This window comes from Gobio gobio (assembly GCF_949357685.1).
Source record: "Gobio gobio genome assembly, chromosome: 17".
Lineage (NCBI taxonomy): Eukaryota > Metazoa > Chordata > Actinopteri > Cypriniformes > Gobionidae > Gobio > Gobio gobio.
Window position 1 is genome coordinate 14493932 of NC_137110.1, and position 19829 is coordinate 14513760.

General features: G+C 37.0%; 1 protein-coding gene across 1 annotated transcript in view; it reads left to right on the forward strand.

Moving 5' to 3' along the window:
• Positions 1-3299: 3299 nt before the first annotated feature.
• Positions 3300-19829, forward strand: part of col7a1 (collagen, type VII, alpha 1) — a gene marked incomplete at its 5' end in the record, with an annotated part of 62508 nt that continues 45978 nt past the window's right edge. The window contains 22 exons of the mRNA XM_079840402.1: positions 3300-3372; positions 5557-5737; positions 6965-7121; positions 7514-7607; positions 7862-8020; positions 8164-8321; positions 8792-8921; positions 9026-9145; positions 10556-10711; positions 11188-11307; positions 11441-11590; positions 12195-12311; positions 12830-12976; positions 15982-16101; positions 16204-16470; positions 16553-16696; positions 17324-17449; positions 17650-17796; positions 18062-18187; positions 18636-18782; positions 18868-18987; positions 19076-19225. Of these exons, the coding sequence (XP_079696528.1) occupies positions 3300-3372; positions 5557-5737; positions 6965-7121; positions 7514-7607; positions 7862-8020; positions 8164-8321; positions 8792-8921; positions 9026-9145; positions 10556-10711; positions 11188-11307; positions 11441-11590; positions 12195-12311; positions 12830-12976; positions 15982-16101; positions 16204-16470; positions 16553-16696; positions 17324-17449; positions 17650-17796; positions 18062-18187; positions 18636-18782; positions 18868-18987; positions 19076-19225 (3109 nt within the window). The remainder of the gene's footprint in view (positions 3373-5556; positions 5738-6964; positions 7122-7513; positions 7608-7861; positions 8021-8163; positions 8322-8791; positions 8922-9025; positions 9146-10555; positions 10712-11187; positions 11308-11440; positions 11591-12194; positions 12312-12829; positions 12977-15981; positions 16102-16203; positions 16471-16552; positions 16697-17323; positions 17450-17649; positions 17797-18061; positions 18188-18635; positions 18783-18867; positions 18988-19075; positions 19226-19829) is intronic.

Below are 19829 nucleotides of genomic sequence, written 5' to 3' on the forward strand. Positions count from 1 at the left end.
CTACTCAAACCTATTAATTATTTTGAGCATGCACCTACCCATACACGATACATTTGTATTATTTTGGCTAATTTGTGAATATTTTTTACTCATTTACGACTCCATTACTCACTCTCCAAAATAATCCAATACATATTTTGTCTGTATTCTGGTCGATCAGTCTGCTTGTTTTCTTTCTTGATTTCTTTTGGAATCCACCCAACTAGAAGATGTGTTTTTATTTTGTGTTTATTTCCCTATCACATCTATCCTACTTTGCCCTCTCTGTTTCTGTTTTTGGTACTGCTGTGTGGGAGATTGTAATGAAATAGTTGGCAGTGTGAACAGCAGACATCTTTGACACCAACTTTTCTTTTTTGTTCTGAAAGAGTGACCTCTCATACTTTAATATTTTGATGATAAACTCTAGTGACATTGTCAGGGCAAGGAATGTTCTAAATCACCCTCTAAATTAATTCCTGTCCCTTTTAGGACATCCCCCGGCCATGAGTTTTTCATTGTACTAAAACTCTGTTTAAAACATGAACACTTTGGCTCATAAACGCATGGCACATTTTTGCAAGGGAGAAATTAGAATCACACACGCAGTAAATCACAAATTGTGTGCAATATTCGCAACATGACAATGTCAAAATGGATACCATGTATAAAAATGTGAAATTTTGTTCATAATTTTCTGAAAATACAATTAAATCTGTATTAAACTTGTAATGTGTGTCAAAATAGCATCGCTGTATAAAAAAAACAGCTCTATACCATTAGTTGATGCTATTCTGAAAAAGGGGTATAGTTCATTGAAAAATGAACATTCTGTCATACTTTTCAGTAGTGGTGTGGTATCTGTGTTCAAACTGATTACACCTGTAATGCCACTGGTTGGATGCTAGATGGTGCTATGAGGTAATGTTCCACAGAAGGAAGAAATTAATACACGTTTAATGAGGGTGAGTAAACCATTTTGGGTTAACTATCCCAATAAGGATATGTCTCCTACTATACGTACTATACCACAAGTTTACCATTTTCAATAAGGAGGCTTTAGAAGGCTTAATGTAAATTATCATTTGTCTGCAATCTCTGCACAAGGATGGGAAAGAAATGACTACTATTATAAACTGTTGGATAAAGTAAGAAACATCAGTCTGAAACATATTAGTCTTGTTTGATTGCAAGTGAGACAGGATGAGTCGACAGTCAAAATGGACATTTTAATTGGTAATTATTTTTAATCATTTAAATTTGGTATTTGTAGTGTAGCTATTGTAAAATGGCATGCAAGTAGTGGATGCTGTTGTTTCTTCTCCCAGCATTCACTTTATAGAGCTCAGGAATGTCTCTGTAATTCCTCAGTCTTTTATGTTAAGCCACACATTAAATATCCATTTTTATTGTTTGAAAAAAAAACAAAAAAAACCAGGCTTTTAACTGGGTTCACACTTCACATACAAATAAAAATGAAACGTTGTTGCATGTCATATTCTGCAGCATGCGTTCAGTGATGGCATTGCTCTGTAGCAATGCTCTCTTGACCCCAGGTTGCAATGATGCCGCCTCAATGAGTTCTGTGGAACCACAGGTGTAAGAGCGAGAGCAACGGAATGCACAACGTGTAGATGAAGGAAGGGAGAGGCTGCAAGAGACAATCTGGCAGTTCAAACTCAAATGTGGTTCAGTCAGGATACTTATAAATGCTATAATTACCATTTCATGAACCACATAATGATGACGGTAGCCTTTTAATTAATGCAAACAATACTGAGAGAAACAGAGACAGATTGATTGAAAGGGAAGTTGAATTGGAGACGGAGAGAACAGCCACAACTGTATTTCCACTTCAAATCAGAAATCAAAAAACATATTTGCATTTGGACTCATGTGCAGAGACAACTGAATTGTTCCATAGTTTATATTAATATTTACAATAATCAGCTATCTGACCATATTCTGTATATTTGTGTTGTTTACCATATTCTGTATGCTGCTGCTTATGTTTGTATTGCCTTAAGGAATTAAGCAGCTGTTGTAAAAGCCTCTTTAAAGGGACCACATCATAGAATTGAGTTAATAGCACAATAAAAAAAAGATCATGTCACTGGACAAGATCACACAGCTGAAAATAAAGGACACAAAATGTCTTGCATATGCGTATGTGGGCGGTTTAATTGTTTAGATGAGTGTTTAGTCTGTTCGTCTGTGTATTTGTGTATTTTGTGTTCCGGATAGGCATGCGTTTTGTGATGCATTAAGGTTTTTGTGATACAGATCTGGGTATTTTGAAAGTGGCTTAAAATATTAATGTAGTGGCTTTTTTAGATTTCAAAATGAGAGTCTACTAAAAGTCACCATCACCATGAAGAAAATACAGGTAAAAGAATTTCTGCTTCCCCCCCGACATTAAGCGACACCGGAAAAACAAACCAACACATACTCAGTTATGCTTTTCTGACTTAGATCTTTGAAGCATTAATAATGTCCATGTGCGTGTTTTATGTGCGTCTCTGTTTGTCTGCAAGTTTTTAACCTTGTTTTTAGGCAGGCCATTTTCCAGAGCAGTCACTGTTGAGTGCAAACCAGCGTGACTCCAAATGTGGACCACGATTTCCTCTCTTTATAAATCAAAAACAGACCCGTCTGCTGAAATGTGTTTTAAAAAATGGCATCTTTGAAGGCACAAAGTGTCTTAGACCACTTCCGTTGAAAAGGAGCAGAATGATCCCACATATTTTCCTTTATGAAAAGTAATAAAGAAAAAAAGTTTATAAAAGTGTTTGCGTCAGACAATATCTGTAAGTGTGTGAGCAGTTGAATGAGAGTGTGCTCTAGTATCAGCACCAGTGCAAGCAGGAGCGTGTGTGCATATGCTCTGAATCATACAATAGCATATTAGCTTGAGCAATAGCAGTCTGTAACCTCTGTAATAATAATAATAGCATTAGGAATGTTCTAATAAACAAATGTTCTCTCTCTCTCTCAAAAAAAAAAAAAACTCTTCATTGCCCATTATAGAGCACTTCAACGTGCACAAGCTCATCTTCCTCTGAGTGTCTGCTCTTTATTTGCATGTTGGTGATGGTGCAAGCTCCACCTCGCTTCTCTCAGTTTCTTGTTTTTGAGCTTCTGCCAGATGTTCATGGTATCTGGGTATTCATTTCACCTGAAGGAGGAACATTATGTTACTGTTACTGAAGCTGAAAACAGTGCATATTGCTAACTGAATAATCCATTGTGGGTATATATGATCTTTTTTCCCAGCCACATTTTTCTCTTTTTGTGTGTGTCATTATGTGTAGGATTTGAAAATGGGGTGTTTGCTGCAATGGACTGTGCTGTTTGCTGTGTTGCTGTGTCTCCCATCGCGCTCTACAGCTCAAGGTAAAGATTTATGTACTTTTTCAGGAAGTGTCATTCAAACGAATGTGTATAACGGACCACAATTAACTTTATCTGCAGCATGGACAGTTCTCTTTTAGCATATTTAATATAGCTTTTTAATATTTGAAAACAAATGTGAGGCATGTAAGAAAGTCATAAAGCTAAAGTTAATCCAAAGTTAATATCATAAATATTATTTTTAGTGCTGTGCAATCAATTAATTGCGATTAATCACGTCCAAAATAAAAGTTCATGTTAACATAAATATATGTGTGTGTGCTGTGTATAATTATTATGTGTATATATAAACACACACACATGCATGTATTTATTTAAGAAAAATATGTTATATTAAATATAAAATATTTATATCTATATATAAGATAAATTATATAATTAAATATACAGTATATACATGGAAATATTTCTTAAATATATACATGAAGGAGTGTGTATTTATATATACTAGGGCTTTCAAAAGATTAATCGCGATTAATCGGATCCAAAATAAAAGTTTGTGTTTACATAATATATGTGTGTGTACTCTGTTAATTATTATTTATATATAAATACATACACATTCATGTATATATTTAAGAAATATTTGCATGTATATACATTTATATAATCTATAATATATATAAATATAAATGTTTTATATATAAAAATTATATTTTTTTCTTAAATATATACATGCTTGTGTGTGTATTTATATATAAATAATAATTAACAGAGTACACACACATATATTATGTAAACACAAACTTTTATTTTGGATGCGATTAATCGCAATTAATCTTTTGACAGCCCTAATATATACCTAATAATTATGCACAGTACACACACATATATTATGTAAACACAAAAGTTTATTTTGGATGCGATTAATCGCGATTCATCTTTTGACAGCCCTAATATATACCTAATAATTATGCACAGTACACACACATATATTATGTAAACACAAAAGTTTATTTTGGATGCGATTAATCGCGATTCATCTTTTGACAGCCCTAATATATACCTAATAATTATGCACAGTACACACACATATATTATGTAAACACAAAAGTTTATTTTGGATGCGATTAATCGATTCCTCAGCACTAATTATTTTATTATCATTATATTAGTAAATTTGAGATATTAGATACTGATATACAGTAAAAGTATGTTTGATTGAAATATAAAGTAGCATTCAAAGTAACAATACAATACAATATATTATTATTCTTATGCATTAACATACATATATCGACATACAAGGTTACCTGCACGCAGCAAGACCCCAAAATATTGCCTGATATATATATATAATATTAATCAACACAGATACATTTAAAAAAATCACTAATATCTGTCAATAACCAATATGGTCTGAGTATTGTGCATCCCTAATTTTAAATGCTGCACGTACATAGTACATTTCTCATCATGCCCTATCAAGAGTTCAGTGACTCAAATCAAACACAGCAGGTTAATTAGTTTTCACTACCTTAAGGGGCATTCATTCAAGCAGCCGTTGAGTCACACACAGCCATGTAACTGATGACTGGCAGTATACTGAACTGTGTAAATGAAAGATGGTGCACCAGTCGCTGAATAAATGGGCCAGATGCTTTGTTTTCTTGAAATGGCTTTGCAGACTGGGTGCTGATGGTCATTTCCTGTGTGTCTTCTCACCCTGATCCTTCCCTAATCCTTCACTGAATACATGAATTGAATAGGCACAGATGTGAATGTTTATGGAAATACTGAAGCTCAAGTTCACAGTTGTATTTGTCACATACACAATGGTACACAGTCAAATGTTTTGTCTACTCCTCCATGACTGCATTTTAGATATAAAGAAAATATACATTTGTCTACTATAGGTATGCATGTTCTATATAGGCCAATATGTACAAAATAAATAAGAGTTAAAATGTAGGCAAAGAAGCAAATGTAGAACAGTATTAGCACTGTATATTTTCTTCTTTGTGACTCTTCTTTAGCGTTTTTGGTTACAACAGTCTCATTTTGGCTGCACTGATGAAAACATTCTGTATTTGTATGAATGAAAGCCCACATATCCTGACTTCTATTATAAATATTTGTATATCTCTTTTACAGTAAAACGAGAAACACAGTTGTGTATATTTATGTGGTTGTGTTAGTAATAATATTTTTTTTCTCTGTTGACAGGCCAGTGCAATGATGTTGTTGCAGCAGACATTGTGTTATTGGTGGATGGATCATCCAGTATTGGCAGGGCTAATTTTGTGTTGGTCAAGAATTTCATGGCAGGGATTGTCCAACCCTTTGCCAGAGCAGTAGGACCCAACGGCATCCGTTTCGGAGTCGTACAGTACAGCGATACTGCCAGGTCTGTGAAACTTTGTTTGCTTGTGTACTTAAAGGCATAGTTCATCCAAAAATTTAAAGTACCCCTCGATTTACTCACCCTCAAGTCATCCTAGGTGTATTTGATATTCTTCTTTCAGACGAATACAGACGGAGTTATATTAAAAAATGTGCTGGCTCTTCCAAGTATTATAATGGCAGTGAATGGCAGCCCAAAATTTGAAGCCCAAAAAAGTGTACCCATCCATCCACTACAAAAGTAATCCACACGGCTCTTAATAAAGGTCTTCTGAAGCGAATCAATGGGTTTGTGTAAGAAAAATATCCATATTTAACACGTTTTCACCTAGGATGGCTTGAGAGTGAGTAAATTTTTGGGTGAACTAACCCTTTAAGTCATGTTTACCAGAGACATTTTAAACTGATATAATATAAACTAATATACTAATATAATGATATTTAATTTGTATTGATTCATTTTATTTTGTTTTATTGATTTATTTTAAATAAGTTAATCTTGACAAACAGTTTAGAAGGTGGTCTTTCCCCATTCAAGTAGTTAGGTGAGGTACTAGATTTCCTATATAGAAAATGGCTGCATGGGGGCGTTACCAAGATGGCTGCCGCGTGAACTGACATGCCTTGAAGGGACTATTTAAATTTTATTTACATCATTACCTCTTATTGTATGCAAATAGTACATACTGTGTGTTATGCTAATACAAATGTACTTATTTTTATGAGTTTAACAAACTGAACAAGGCAAGTTAACTTACCTTGTTCAACTTGTCCGAGTTGAATAAATTCTGAATCTGAATCGAATCTGACCCATCTTGCTCAATATTGCAATGTGAAAATTTTTAGTAATAAAAATCAGCTTAGGAGTATGTAGAATGTTGATGTTGTTGTGTTGTAAATAGTTGTTTGAAGTAACCATTGTGATGATTCCTTTTGGTGAATCTTATGTACCCTGCTTATCATTTCTTTGGGTATGCATCTACTTTGCAGAAAAAAAGATATAATAATACGTTTAAATCATGTAATATAATATGATATAATGGATCAGGATTTAGCAGGTTAGCAGTTAAGTGCACCAAGTTATTTGAGTAAATTGAGCATGTTATTGTAAAAAGGGTTTGTTGTGGTGACCACATTTTCCATTTGTTATATACAGTAAAGGTTTATGTATGTGTTTGTAAGATTGTTGGGACTTTTGTTGATTATACTTGTGTTATTTTATGACAATCAGGGTGGAGTTTACATTTACTACATACCTGAATGGAACTGAGCTCTTAACTGCCATAGAGAATATTAACTATAAAGGTGGAAATACACGCACTGGGGCTGGTCTCAAATACATCGCAGACAACTTCTTTAACACTGCCTCTATTAGAGATGTACCCAAGGTGAGCTGGATATTATGAAACATTGTTTGACTTGCCATATCTGTAGTATTTTGATGTGTAAATGTGTTTGGCTTTGAATTATGTAAAATGACATTTTAAAATGTATTAAAATAGAAAAGGGTTATTTTAAATTGTAATAGTATGTCATAATATTACAGTTTTTACTGTATTTTTGATAAAATAAATGCAGCCTTGGTGAATATTAAAGACTTATTTCAAAAACATAAAAAAAATCTTACCAACCCCAAAATTTTGTATATGTTATATATGTATGTGTATGTTCATTTGTAAGAGTCTATGTAAAATAAATCCTTTATGGTATCCTAATGGTATCATGAAATGTATACTTAGTTTTATTTTATTGACTTTATTATGTCTTTCATTTTTTTCAGATCACTATTCTCATTACTGATGGCAAATCTCAGGACAATGTGCAGGAACCTTCACAAAAACTACGTAGCTTAGGAGTAAAAATTTTTGCAGTGGGTAAGAAATGTGCAGACATAGAGTATTTAGCCACAACTGTATATTTTAAGGAAAGTTATTTTTCTGTAAACATGTGCATCTGTGGGTTGTGGATTCAGTGTGGATTCAGTTAAAATTAAACATACATTTTGTTTGTATTGATATTATGATTGTATCTCTCTCTCTCTCTCTCTCTCTCTCTCTCTCTCTCTCTCTCTCTCTCTCTCTCTCTCTCTCTCTCTCTCTCTCTCTCTCTCTCTGTCTGCATTTCTCAGGTATAAAGAGTGCAGATTCAACTGAGCTGAATCTCATTGCCTCTCCCCCTCAAAGTGACTTCACCTCTCAGATTGCGAACTTCAAAGCTTTGAGCTCTTTGCTTCCCCTAGTGTCTCGACGTGTGTGTACAACAAGTGGAGGCTCTTATGCAAGTGATGGTAAGCCTGATGTGAAGTAGACACACAATGCAAATAAATCAAAGAATTTTTTTAAATTAATTTAGAACATTGACACTTGTAAAATGCTTTAATTGATCCTAATAATTGAAAATCATTGATTTGTATTATTGTTTCTCCATCAGAGGCCTACAGCGGTCCATCAGACCTGCAGTTTTCAGGTGAGACCACCAATTCACTGAGATTTCGATGGACATCTGCAGGAGGGCCTGTAAATGGCTACGTGGTTCAGTACAGGCCATTATCTGGCCTGGGTCAGCCAATCACAGCAGAGCTCCGACAGGTGAGAAGAATGTTCATCCTAAATGACTGTTGCTTTTTTTGCAAACTAAACTAATATAATTTATATATGATAAAATTATTTATTATTTTCTGCATTCAATCTCTTGTTTTCTAATATAGCCTTATAATAAAATTGGCATTACATGTATATTGTTTTTGTTTATTGCTTATTATGTTTCTGATTAGTAAGTCGCTTTGGATAAAATTGTCTGCTAAATGAATGAATAAATGTAAATGTAAAATTCTGCTCGAGTTAATTGCAAATATTGGCAGAAGTTGAGACAGATGAGCAGTTTCAGTTTTTAAAAAATGTTTTCATTTGATATTTATATTTTATTTCAGCTTCTCAATTACTGAAAAATATTTTAATAGTTTTATTTTTTGTTTTAGTTACCATTAACAGCGCTGGTTTACACAAAGTATAGCACAATGGTCTCCAGTTAACTTCAGCCTTTATCTTTTGATCTGCAGGAAACAATACCAAGCAACCAGCAGAGCTACATTGCACGAGAGCTGCGTTCGGGCACAGACTACCTGATCACTGTTATTGCTCAGTACCCGAACAGCCTGGGAGAGTCAGTGTCTGCCAAGGCCCGAACAAGTGAGAACTGCACATAACAGAAATATGGATATTTAATTCAGCACTACTCTCGTTCTCATTTAATTCACAACTCTCATTATCTCTTACCCCGAACTGCCCTTTAGAGCCTCTCCTGGGTGTGACTACACTGCGACTGGTCCAGGCCGGGTTTTTTACTTTGGCTTTGGGCTGGAACGCTCCAGCTGACCAAGTACAGGGCTACAGAATCACTTATGGACCTATAGGTGAGAGAGACACACATCTACATGCATACTAATCCACAATTCTATTACATTTCTCAGTAATTCTTTTACTCTTTGAATAGTGAATACTGTAACTGTAGTGTGAGTCAGTGGAAGAGATTGTGGCAGATAAATATAGAAAGAGATCGAGATGAAAAGGATAACTGGGACAAGCAGCACTGTAATATAAACTACTTTTATTGCTGTGATTGTTATTGTCTAAAGAAAATGCAAGTGGTGCTTGCATGTGCAAAACTCCACGCCACAATGTTTTTCTGTGGTTTTACAGAGTGTTGCTATGTTATTGCTAAGGTGAAAGTCGTATGTCGTACGTAAGTAATAGCACATACATGTATTTCCTCAAAAAGCCTGACAATTAGACATTCTTGTTTGTTTCACAAAGAGAGCAGGTGACATACCAAATGTAATACTTCGGGTGAGTAGTTTAAACAAACCCTTGTTTTTAAAGTGTGAGCAATAGTGATTATCTCCTTAGCAAGCGCCACTAACTAATGATTTTAGCAGTTTAATAAAAAGAAGATGGGGAGGTGGAAGAAGGTGTTTTATGTTTCCCAAAGGCATTTTTGTCAATTGCAGGAGTGTCAGTTTGCTTTACCTGGTTGGTATCCAGGTGTGAGCTGGCAGAGAACAGATCTTGTCAGATTAGGTGTGGCCCTATGTTTAATCAGGTTAGTTTTTGAAGCTAGAGGAAGATGTTTCAACCTGCCTGTCTTGGCCCAATGTTTCTTGCAAATGAATAGATGCTGAAACTGTGATTTAAAATTATACTGTGTCATTAACTGACTCATATATTGATGATATGCTGTGTTTGGTTGGCCGGCTGGTATGAGTTGCTTTGAGCTGCTACCACTGGAAACGAAACTTTTCCATGCTAGGACCCACCTAAAGAGGTGTTATCAGTCTGGAGACCCAATAAAATGAGTGAAATATGAGAAAAATGCTTTTGTGACTTATGAAAAGCTATAAAAATGAGGATAACCATTAACAAAGATGTAACAGTGATTTATACAGATAAAGCGATGCATTTTTGCTTTCTTGGCTCAGCATGTTAGAGCAGCCTAATGACTCTAATGCTGCCAATGCATTGATGTTGAGCTTGCAGCTCAGTAAATAAGTCATGTGTTGATTCATCAATCGCCACGCTGATAGATAAGTTCGGTGAGTTGATTTAATGAACATCAGACTGATTTAAATCGAGAACTCCCGATTTTAATTTTGACAAACTTATATTTTTCATATTTCTGATATAACATGAATCCACCAACATTCTCACACTTTGCATGACTAATTTATTTCCATGCTGTGCAGTGTGACCCACAGTTTAAATTGTTATTTGTAGTTTTGTTGTGCATGGTGTAATTCATGGTTTGTTCATGATTGATTGGCTATCAGGTCAGACTACTGCACAGCTGAAGGAACAATCTCTGGGGGCGGAGTCTACTTCTCTGACTTTGCTTGGTCTTAAGTCAGACACAGAATACGTGATCAACTTGTATCCTCTATTTCCCCGCAACAGTGCCTCACCAGCTACCCTGACTGCCCGTACATGTGAGTCCTCATATGCTACTGTTCAAAATTTTGGAGTATGATTTTTTTCACAAAGATGCATTAAATTGATCAATATAATTAAAATAATTTGATAGTAAAGACATTTATAATTTTATAAAATAATTATATTTCTGATAAATGCAGTTCTTTTAAACTTTCTATTTATCAAATGTGCCAAAGGTTTTCACAAAAATATTATGCTCTTTCAACTGTAATAATGAAAGTAAGGATTCTTGAGCACTAAATCAGCATATGCATTAACTGTTTTTACTGTGTTATTGATCAAATAAATGCTACCCTAGTGAGCATAAGAGACTTCTTTCAAAAAACCCAAACATTTGATTGGTAGTGTACAGGATATGACAGTCACACAGTCACATTTACACAATACGTTGTCTTCTCCTGCATCACTAAAGTGTACCTGCTAATATATAAAATATATAAAAATCTTTCTGTGTATATGCCTCTGTTTGCAGTGCGTTTAGAAGAAGTGCAGCAGCTCTCCATTGAGACCATCTCAAGCAACAGTGTTCGAGTCCGCTGGACAGGAGTGACAGGGGCCAGAGGATATAGAGTCGTTTGGGGTCCTTTAACAGGTCAGCATCCAAATCTTAGCTGATTTTGAAAGTGGCTATTTTAAAGAAATGTTTTCTGCAAGGTGATAAAGTAATGCATCACCCAGTGAGGATGTCTATGAGTGTTATAGATGTTTTTGCCTGTCTCTTTCAGGAAGTGATGTGGAGACTGTGGAGCTGAGAGGTGATAGTGAATCTCACACTCTGGGAAATCTGAGACCAGAGTCAGAGTACATTGTTACAGTCATCGCCCTGTACAACGGAGAAGCTGAAGGACCTCCAGCCACTGCACGTTTTAAAATAGGTACACAAATACACATAAGGACAAAACAACAACACATTTAGTTGTACATCTGAGTGGAGGAAAATCAGGGTCGGTTAACATTTTTGAAAGGGATTCACTTTTCACGTTTGGAAATGATTACTGTAAAAGGTAGTTTCTCAGGCAATAATTCTAAAATGAACATTATTAGTTGTTTTTCTCTTTTAGATTTGTGTAGTAGAGTTGTGTACTTAGTAGACAATGTACAAATGGTCTTGAGTTAAGAATAGCGCAGTTGGAAAATTGAAGACAGCAGGAAACAAGATGTGTGGCTCTTTTTCCATCTCGCGCACATGTATCAGACACAGACAGTTTGCTTTTAATCTTGTCATTGACTCACTGTCTGCTAGATCAGAACACAAGAATTGTTTTTTTCTTATGACTCACAGACTACAGCAATTGAGTGCGTGAGAGTGTTTGTATATGCATGTGCATGTTATAGTGAGAGACAAAGAGGAAAGAGAGAGTAACTGTCTATAAATATAACAGGACATAAACTTTAGAAAGATGGAAGCGATTGTTTTAATATTTTATGGGACAGGAGGGGAGATAAAGCTAAAAGATGTTTAATGCATTTGGCTTTCAGAGCGCTCAGAGCAACAGGTCTTGAGAGCCACGACTACTGGTCCCACCAGCATCAGATTAAGCTGGAACCTCATACAGACCGCCAGAGGCTACCGACTGGAATGGAAAGCTGGAGAGAGTAAGAAACTCCTTAGTAAAACACACAAACACGCTGTAAAAATTGCCAGGATTTTACTAAATTTAACAGTTTTTTTTTCTCTCAATACAACAGTGTATTCAGATAATTTTCTGTCATAACAAATTACTGTAAAAATAACCATATGCATTGTGAGATGTGGGAATTTATTGTAAAATTTACTTTAAATGTATTTTCTCTCAGCCAGTGTAATTGTGTTACATAGAAACATCAGCCTGATCAGTCTGGCCAGGCTTGAAATCTACACTATATATGGCAGTGTTATAGGGAAATAATATTTTATATATAGGTAATGGGGTGTTTGCAATGCACTTGTATCTGATATGAACAGTCTGCATATAAAACATAATTTTACACAAATAAAAAAATTAAAAATTAAATTTGAACATTACAAAACAAGTAAGTGACTACAGCAACAACAACATAAACCAGCAAACTATGACTGTAGAAAAATTGTGTAATAATTTTGTATTATGTTTTTGTAATCCTGCTGACCACAGGAGGGAGAGTTCAAAAGCAAGATTTCACACAAAGCACCACCAACTATGAGCTCAGAAGTCTGCAGCCGAGCACAGAGTACATCATAACTCTATTCACGCTCTACGATGGGCGAGAGGAAGCTACTTTCTTTTCAACCAAATCAACAGGTCAGAAAAATCATTTGATGGAAACCAATATGATATTGCAAGTTCACTATTGCCGTTAAACATAGACACAGTGGTGAGTCTGAAACCACTAATGAAATATTTTTTTTTTTTCATTTAATTTAATATTAGCACAGTATTTCATAAAATGTAAAAAATTGTATTGTCTCAAAGCTGCATTCAAGCTGCATGAAACAAGTTTGTGTAAACCTGATGATCATGTTATCCATCATAGTTTGGAAATGATCCAGATGAATAGTACAGACTGTTAAATGTTTCATCTTTGTTTTGTTTGGTTCTTATTCGTCCAGGATGAGACTAAATAATTTGTTTTTGTTTCTGTCTTCCATGACCTTCATGTAATATGTTGACTTGTGGGTTGTGTTTAGTAGAGCAGTCAGTCGGTCGTGTCACGAACCTGAGGGTGGTGGATTCACTTGGAAACATTATACGAATAGGATGGACAGGAGTCTCTGGAGCAACGCAATACAGCATCATCATACTTAATACAGAATGTGAGAATATTATTCCCTTTTGATACAAATACAGTATATCAGTATAGCATTAAATTATTACTTAGTAATATATCATTCATGAGGTTTCCGTTCATTAGATCTGCCACTACAATGCCTGTTTCAATCGGTTTAACTATATTTTGCAGCAAATATAGAGGTGAACAGAAGAACTCCTGGGAATCAGACCACCTTTGATCTACAGAACCTTGAAGACGGTGTGCGCTACGCTGTCAGTGTGACAGCACTAGTTGGATCAAATGAAGGGGAACCAGCAACAGTGTACATTAAAACAGGTTTGAGCGTGCATACTTTTTTCCCGGTGTGCCAGTGAGATTGATTTTACTCTGATGATTCATCAAAAGAGTTTGACAATTTTCAGTGTGTGTATATACACAGTATATATTGCCAAAAGGCACACATATTGGCACACCCCTTCAAATCATTGAATTCAGGTGTTCCAATCACTTCCATGGCCAAAGGTGTATAAAATCAAGCACCTAGGCATGCAGTCTTCTTCTACAAACATTTGTGAAAGAATGGGTCGCTCTCAAGGGCTCAGTGAATTCAAGCATGATACCGTGATAGGTTGCCACCTGTGCAATAAGTCCATTCATGAAATGTCCTCACTACTAAATATTCCACGGTCAACTTTTAGTTGTATTATAACAAAGTGGAAGCAATTGGGAACAACAGCAACTCAGCCACAGAGTGGTAGGCCACGTAAAATCTCAGAGCGGGGTCAATGCATGCTGAGGCGCACAGTGCGCAGAAGTCGCCAACTTCATGCAGAGTCAATAGCTACCAGTGATGCGCGGGTCAATGTATAAACAACCCGCACCCGACCGACGTTTTCAACTAACCCGCCCGCAACTCGGACCGCAAAAAAAAAGAAGAAAATATTGTACCCGACCCGCTTCCTGACCCGCATTTTTTAAAAGTAGTAAATGCTCATCGTAGCTCATTGGGCCATTGAGAAAATGTTTCAGGCCCTGGCGTGGTGCGCTCAGAGGTGCAGCGGCGAGATCAGGCAGTTCTTGAGGCGGCCCATCATTTTCCATTTCAGCTCCAGATGCATATTATTGATGAACGCGATGTTTATGTTTCGACCCGGCTTGAAGAATTCATCAGCCCACATTTGGAAAACATTTGGAAAAGTGTGAAAGCCCTTAGGAGCGCAAACTGTTATTTTTCTGAATGCTGTATGATATAGCCTAGTGTTATGTAATACAGGCTTGATTTATTCATTTATTTCGTTTAATTTTCTTAACAATTAAGATGCTGCATGTGTTTATCCAGTCTAATCGAAGTGTGCGTCTCTCCCCCGACTTTCCCAACAAAAATCCCGCCCCCTCTCAGAAAATACATAAAACTGACTTTAAATGCGTTTAAAAGTAGCCTATTAAAATGGTACAATGGCATTGCTCAGTTCAACGTTTTGGGAAATCGGGCATTTTGTCCCGCGTCAGCATTTATTCAAAAGTTAATAACGCTCAACATTCAAAAGGTAAATAAGGATTTATTGACGATCCGACCGACCGTGACCCGATTATCATTAAAAATATTTTTGGATGACTCGTAACCGCGGGTAACCGCGGGTGGCCGCGGGCACCCGCTCATTTTGGATCAACCCGCGCATCACTGATAGCTACAGACCTCTAAACTTTGTGTGGCCTTCAGATTAGCTCAAGAACAGTGCATAAAGAGCTTCATGGAATGGGTTTCCATGGCTGAGCAGCTGCATCCAAGCCTTACATCACCAAGTGCAATGCAAAGCGTCGGATGCAGTGGTGTAAAGCACGCCGCCACTGGACTCTAGAGCAGTGGACACGTGTTCTCTGTCTGGCAATCCGATGGACGAGTGTGGGTTAGGCGGTTGCCAGGAGAACGGTACTTGCCTGACTGCATTGTACCAAGTTTAAAGTTTACTGGAAGGGGGGATTATGGTGTGGGGTTGTTTTTCAGGGGTTGGGCTTGGCCCCTTAGTTCCTGTCAAAGGAACTCTTAATGCTTCAGCATTATTTCATGTTCCAAACTTTGTGGGAACAGTTTGGGGATGGCCCCTTCCAAAGCAAAGTCCATAAAGACATGGAGTGAGTTTGTTGTGAAGGAACTTGACTGGCCTGCACAGGACTAGAAGGGACTAGAGCGGAGACTGCGAGCCAGGCCTTTTCATCCAACATCAGTGCCTGACCTCACAAAAATTCCTATAAACAAACTCCTAAACAATGTGGAAAGCCTTCCCAGAAGAGTTGAAGCTGTTATAGCTGCTAAGAGTGGGCCAACTCCATATTAAACCCTACAGATTAAGAATGGGATGTCATTAAAGTTTATGTGCATGTAAAGGCAGGCGTCCCAAAACTTTTGCCAATATAGTGCATATATCAGGTTCGTAAATCTGGGCTATGAAAAGATACTACTGAAGATACAGTGGATGCATTATTAATGTGCAATAATTTGGTATGAGAATAACTGGTGGTAACTATATTTTTCAAGAACCACCACTGAGGGTGACCAATTTGCGGGTAGTTGGCAGCAACAGTCGACGAGTCAGAATTGCATGGACTGGTGTTTCTGGGGCAACAGGCTACCGGCTTTCCTGGAGACAAAGCAATAGTAGGTGGACCTGTTTTTGTAAATACTAAGGTGTACTTTTTTTAATTAATATATCATGTATGTTGATTTTAATCAGCCAGCTGCTTTCTCTCTCTGTCTCAGCTGAGGAGCAATTCCGTGTCCTAGGTAGCGATATCACTACCTACACTATAGACGGGCTGCAGCCAGATGATTCTGTTGTTGTGGGTGTTGCCCCAGTGATTAATGGGCGGACTGGAGAAGTGGTCTCTGTGTCTACTAGAACCAGTGGTTCTACAGGAATAGTCACAGGGCTAAAAGTCACAGAAGCAACATCCACAAGGATAGTAATAACCTGGACTCCTGTGAATAAAGCAACAAGCTATAAAATCACCTGGCGGCGTAGTGATGGTACGGACAGCATTAAATTCAGCACCCTAAATTTATGTTAAAATGGAAGTGGAATTATTTTCTTTTTCTTTTTGCATCGTAGGAGTGGAAGACTCTGAGAATGTGCTCCCTGGTGTGGCTTCCTATGCCATCGATAGACTCCAGGAAGGTGCAGCCTACCAAGTATTCGTCTCAGCCCTTTTTAACTCACGGGAAGGACCTGCTGCCACTGTGACTGCAAGGACAGGTAAAACTACACAGATGTTCTTTCATTTAGACACAGTCATAAGCATGCATTTTAGACATGTTCACATGATTATACATGTCTTTTTGTTTTCAGAAATATTCAATTAATCATACACGTGAACTTTTAAAATGCTTTTAGTCACCATGAAGTTAGAATGGACAATTCTTATTATTTGTGGAGTATTGCAGAGTGTGTTATAAATGGTTTATCCATGCATATCATAAAAAAATCACGTGCCCTTGTGATCTTTAATCAAAAACATTACCTTCCGCTCACGACGACATCTCTTCTCTGATGATGTGTGCATTGGCATGACGGCTGGAAATAATCTCTCTCCTTCAGCATCCTGTCACTCAAATGAAATAGCAGCAGTTAGCAAATGACAACAATCCTACAATCTAATCAATTTCCAATGGACAAAATCAAGTCCCACCCTACATTTTTTTTTACATTTGAGACGCCGTTTCACTCAGATATACGTCACAATAGGAAAGAAAGGACAATCACAATTTGCGTTTCATGTCGACTTTAAAGATGAGTAATTTCTGAGCTTTCAGCTCTAAGAAAGGTTTTATATCAGTCATTTTTTTGGTCTGAATGCCTAACTATGCAAATCCTGTTCTTCAGATCCGGCCACAGTTGGTCGTGTCACCAATTTACAGGTGCTTGAAGCCCAAAGGGAGGTTGTTCGAGTCAGCTGGGTTGGAGTTCAAAATGCAACATCATACAGAATACTCTGGAAGAGGACAGATGGTGAGATCTTACAGTGATTTTAAAGTAAATGCATAAAACATAGTCATTTCCTATAGGGATGACATCTTTGACATCTCAATTTTCTCATAGACTGCAGTGATATTAAATGAGAGACCTCCAGGGGTCACAGCTCATACTATAGAAGTCAAAAGAAAGCCCCAACCATGACAGAAAGATTTAATTGTGAGTGTGATTTGTAGGTGGTGTGGAGCGGAGTCAGCTGGTTGGTGGTAACGTGACATCAGTGGATCTGAGGCAGTTAGATGAAGGGGCACAGTATGAGGTGAAGGTTTTGGCTCTAGTCCGGAACAGAGAGGGCCCACCCGTCTCTGTTAGAGTCACCACGGGTGAGTGCTGTTTGTCTGTGATGTTTGTTTGTTTGTTTGTGTCCCTGCATTTCAAGTCATATTTATCTACTTATGTATGTTTTTGAAGAAGTTATAAAACCATATTCGCATGCTTTTCTATTCTGCAGAATGAATATTCACATAGTGTACAAAATAAAGACATTGTGTTATTTGATTGTCTTTTATTAGCTTGGTTAAGATCAGATTAGGTTTAAGAGATATATTTCCTGATGAAAGTGCATTGAATTTACTGTTTGTTGTATAGGGGTACAGAGAGTGACAAGAGTAGAGGGTTTGCGTGTTTTGGGTTCGACCCCACGGGGGCTCCGTATAACCTGGAGAGCAGTGAGTGGAGCCAGCTCATATCGAATCTATTGGAGGTCTTCACAAGGTAGTTATAAAGGCACACATGTGCCCAAGGTTTATTTTTCTCCATTAGGTCACCTAATGGGGTTTTGGTTTCCTTGCCACTGTTGCCTCTGGCTTGGCGTGCTCAGTTGGGGACACTAAATTTTTCAACTAAACATCGAAATAAATCTAATTAATAAACTAAATTAACCATTTAAACTAAATTACTGATCTAATTATTGATCTAAAGCCCACACTGTCACTGTATGATAATTTAAATGAACGGATGACATCAGCGTTTTTTCCAGAATGGCTATACAGCTGAATAAAATTAATCTGCATTATTTTCTTGTTTAACACTGTAAAGCTGCTTTGAAACAATCTACATTGTTAAAAGCGCTATATAAATAAAGTTGACTTGACTTGACTTGACATGTACCCACACACATATCAGACACAACCAAGTTTATTTTACGTTGTTTAATGACTAGGGGAGCCTGAATCAAGTCGTCTGATTAGTGGTGATGCAACTTCTTATATCCTCGATGGACTGCGTCCTGGTCTGAGCTACACTGTAAGATTTTCTGCTGTGCTGGACGGTGAAGAGACTGAAGCTACCACTATCAGAGGAACCACTGGTACACACAACACATTGTATCTCACATTTTATCTCTCTGTCCTTTTCCAGCCTCTTTCATTCATTATTTCTGTTTCTTTTTTTAGATGCCCTGCCATCCGTGACTGGTTTGAGTGTGACAGACAGTACTGAGAATTCAGTGCTTTTAGGCTGGTCAACAGTAACTGGAGCCACAGGCTATATTTTACGCTGGACAGAGGAACAAAGTTCTGATAGTGTGTGATTTATTAAGGTTCAATAGCACAATTACAGTTACATTCACTTTTTAGTTTATTATATACTCTCTCTCTTTAGACACAGGAACGGGTCAGTCTGAAACGCTACCCGGAACAGCCACCTCGTACCGCGTGATCGGTCTACGACTGGGCCGTCGGTACCGTTTCACTGTGCAACCCACCTTCCAAAACCAGGTTGGACCTGAGACCAGCGTGGTGGAACGAGCAGGTTATACGGGTTTCTGTCTCTTTCACTCCTGACTATAGACAAATTGAAATATTTTGTATAGGTTTATTCTGTTCATACTGACAGAGCCCCGCCCATGACATGCAGGAAAAAATTGTAGGCTTAATCGTGTGCACAATTTACTCATTCGTTCGCTCGATTTATAGATTGTGCGCACAAATTTCTAATTCGTTCCCGCGATTTGCTAGATCGTGCGCACAATTTATAAATCGAGGGAACAAATTAGTAAATCGTGTGGACGATTTAGCAAGTCGAGAGAACTAAGTAGTAAATTGTGCGCATGATTTATAAATTGAGGGAACGAATTAGTAAATCGTGTGCACAATTTACTTTTTTTTTCTTGCACGGCATGTGCGGGGCTCCGAACAAACTAGCTAATTAAAATGAACAATTAATTTACTGATTGTTATAGTTAAAAGCATAAAACACATGTGAGGACTCCAGATGTATTTTGCACACATACATAAAAAAGAAAAAACTATATTATTGTTTTTTTTTAACAAAAGAAAGTATTTATTTTAGTATGTGTATGCATTTGTGTTCAGTATGGACAATTTATTTAATTTACCATTATTTTTTTACTCTT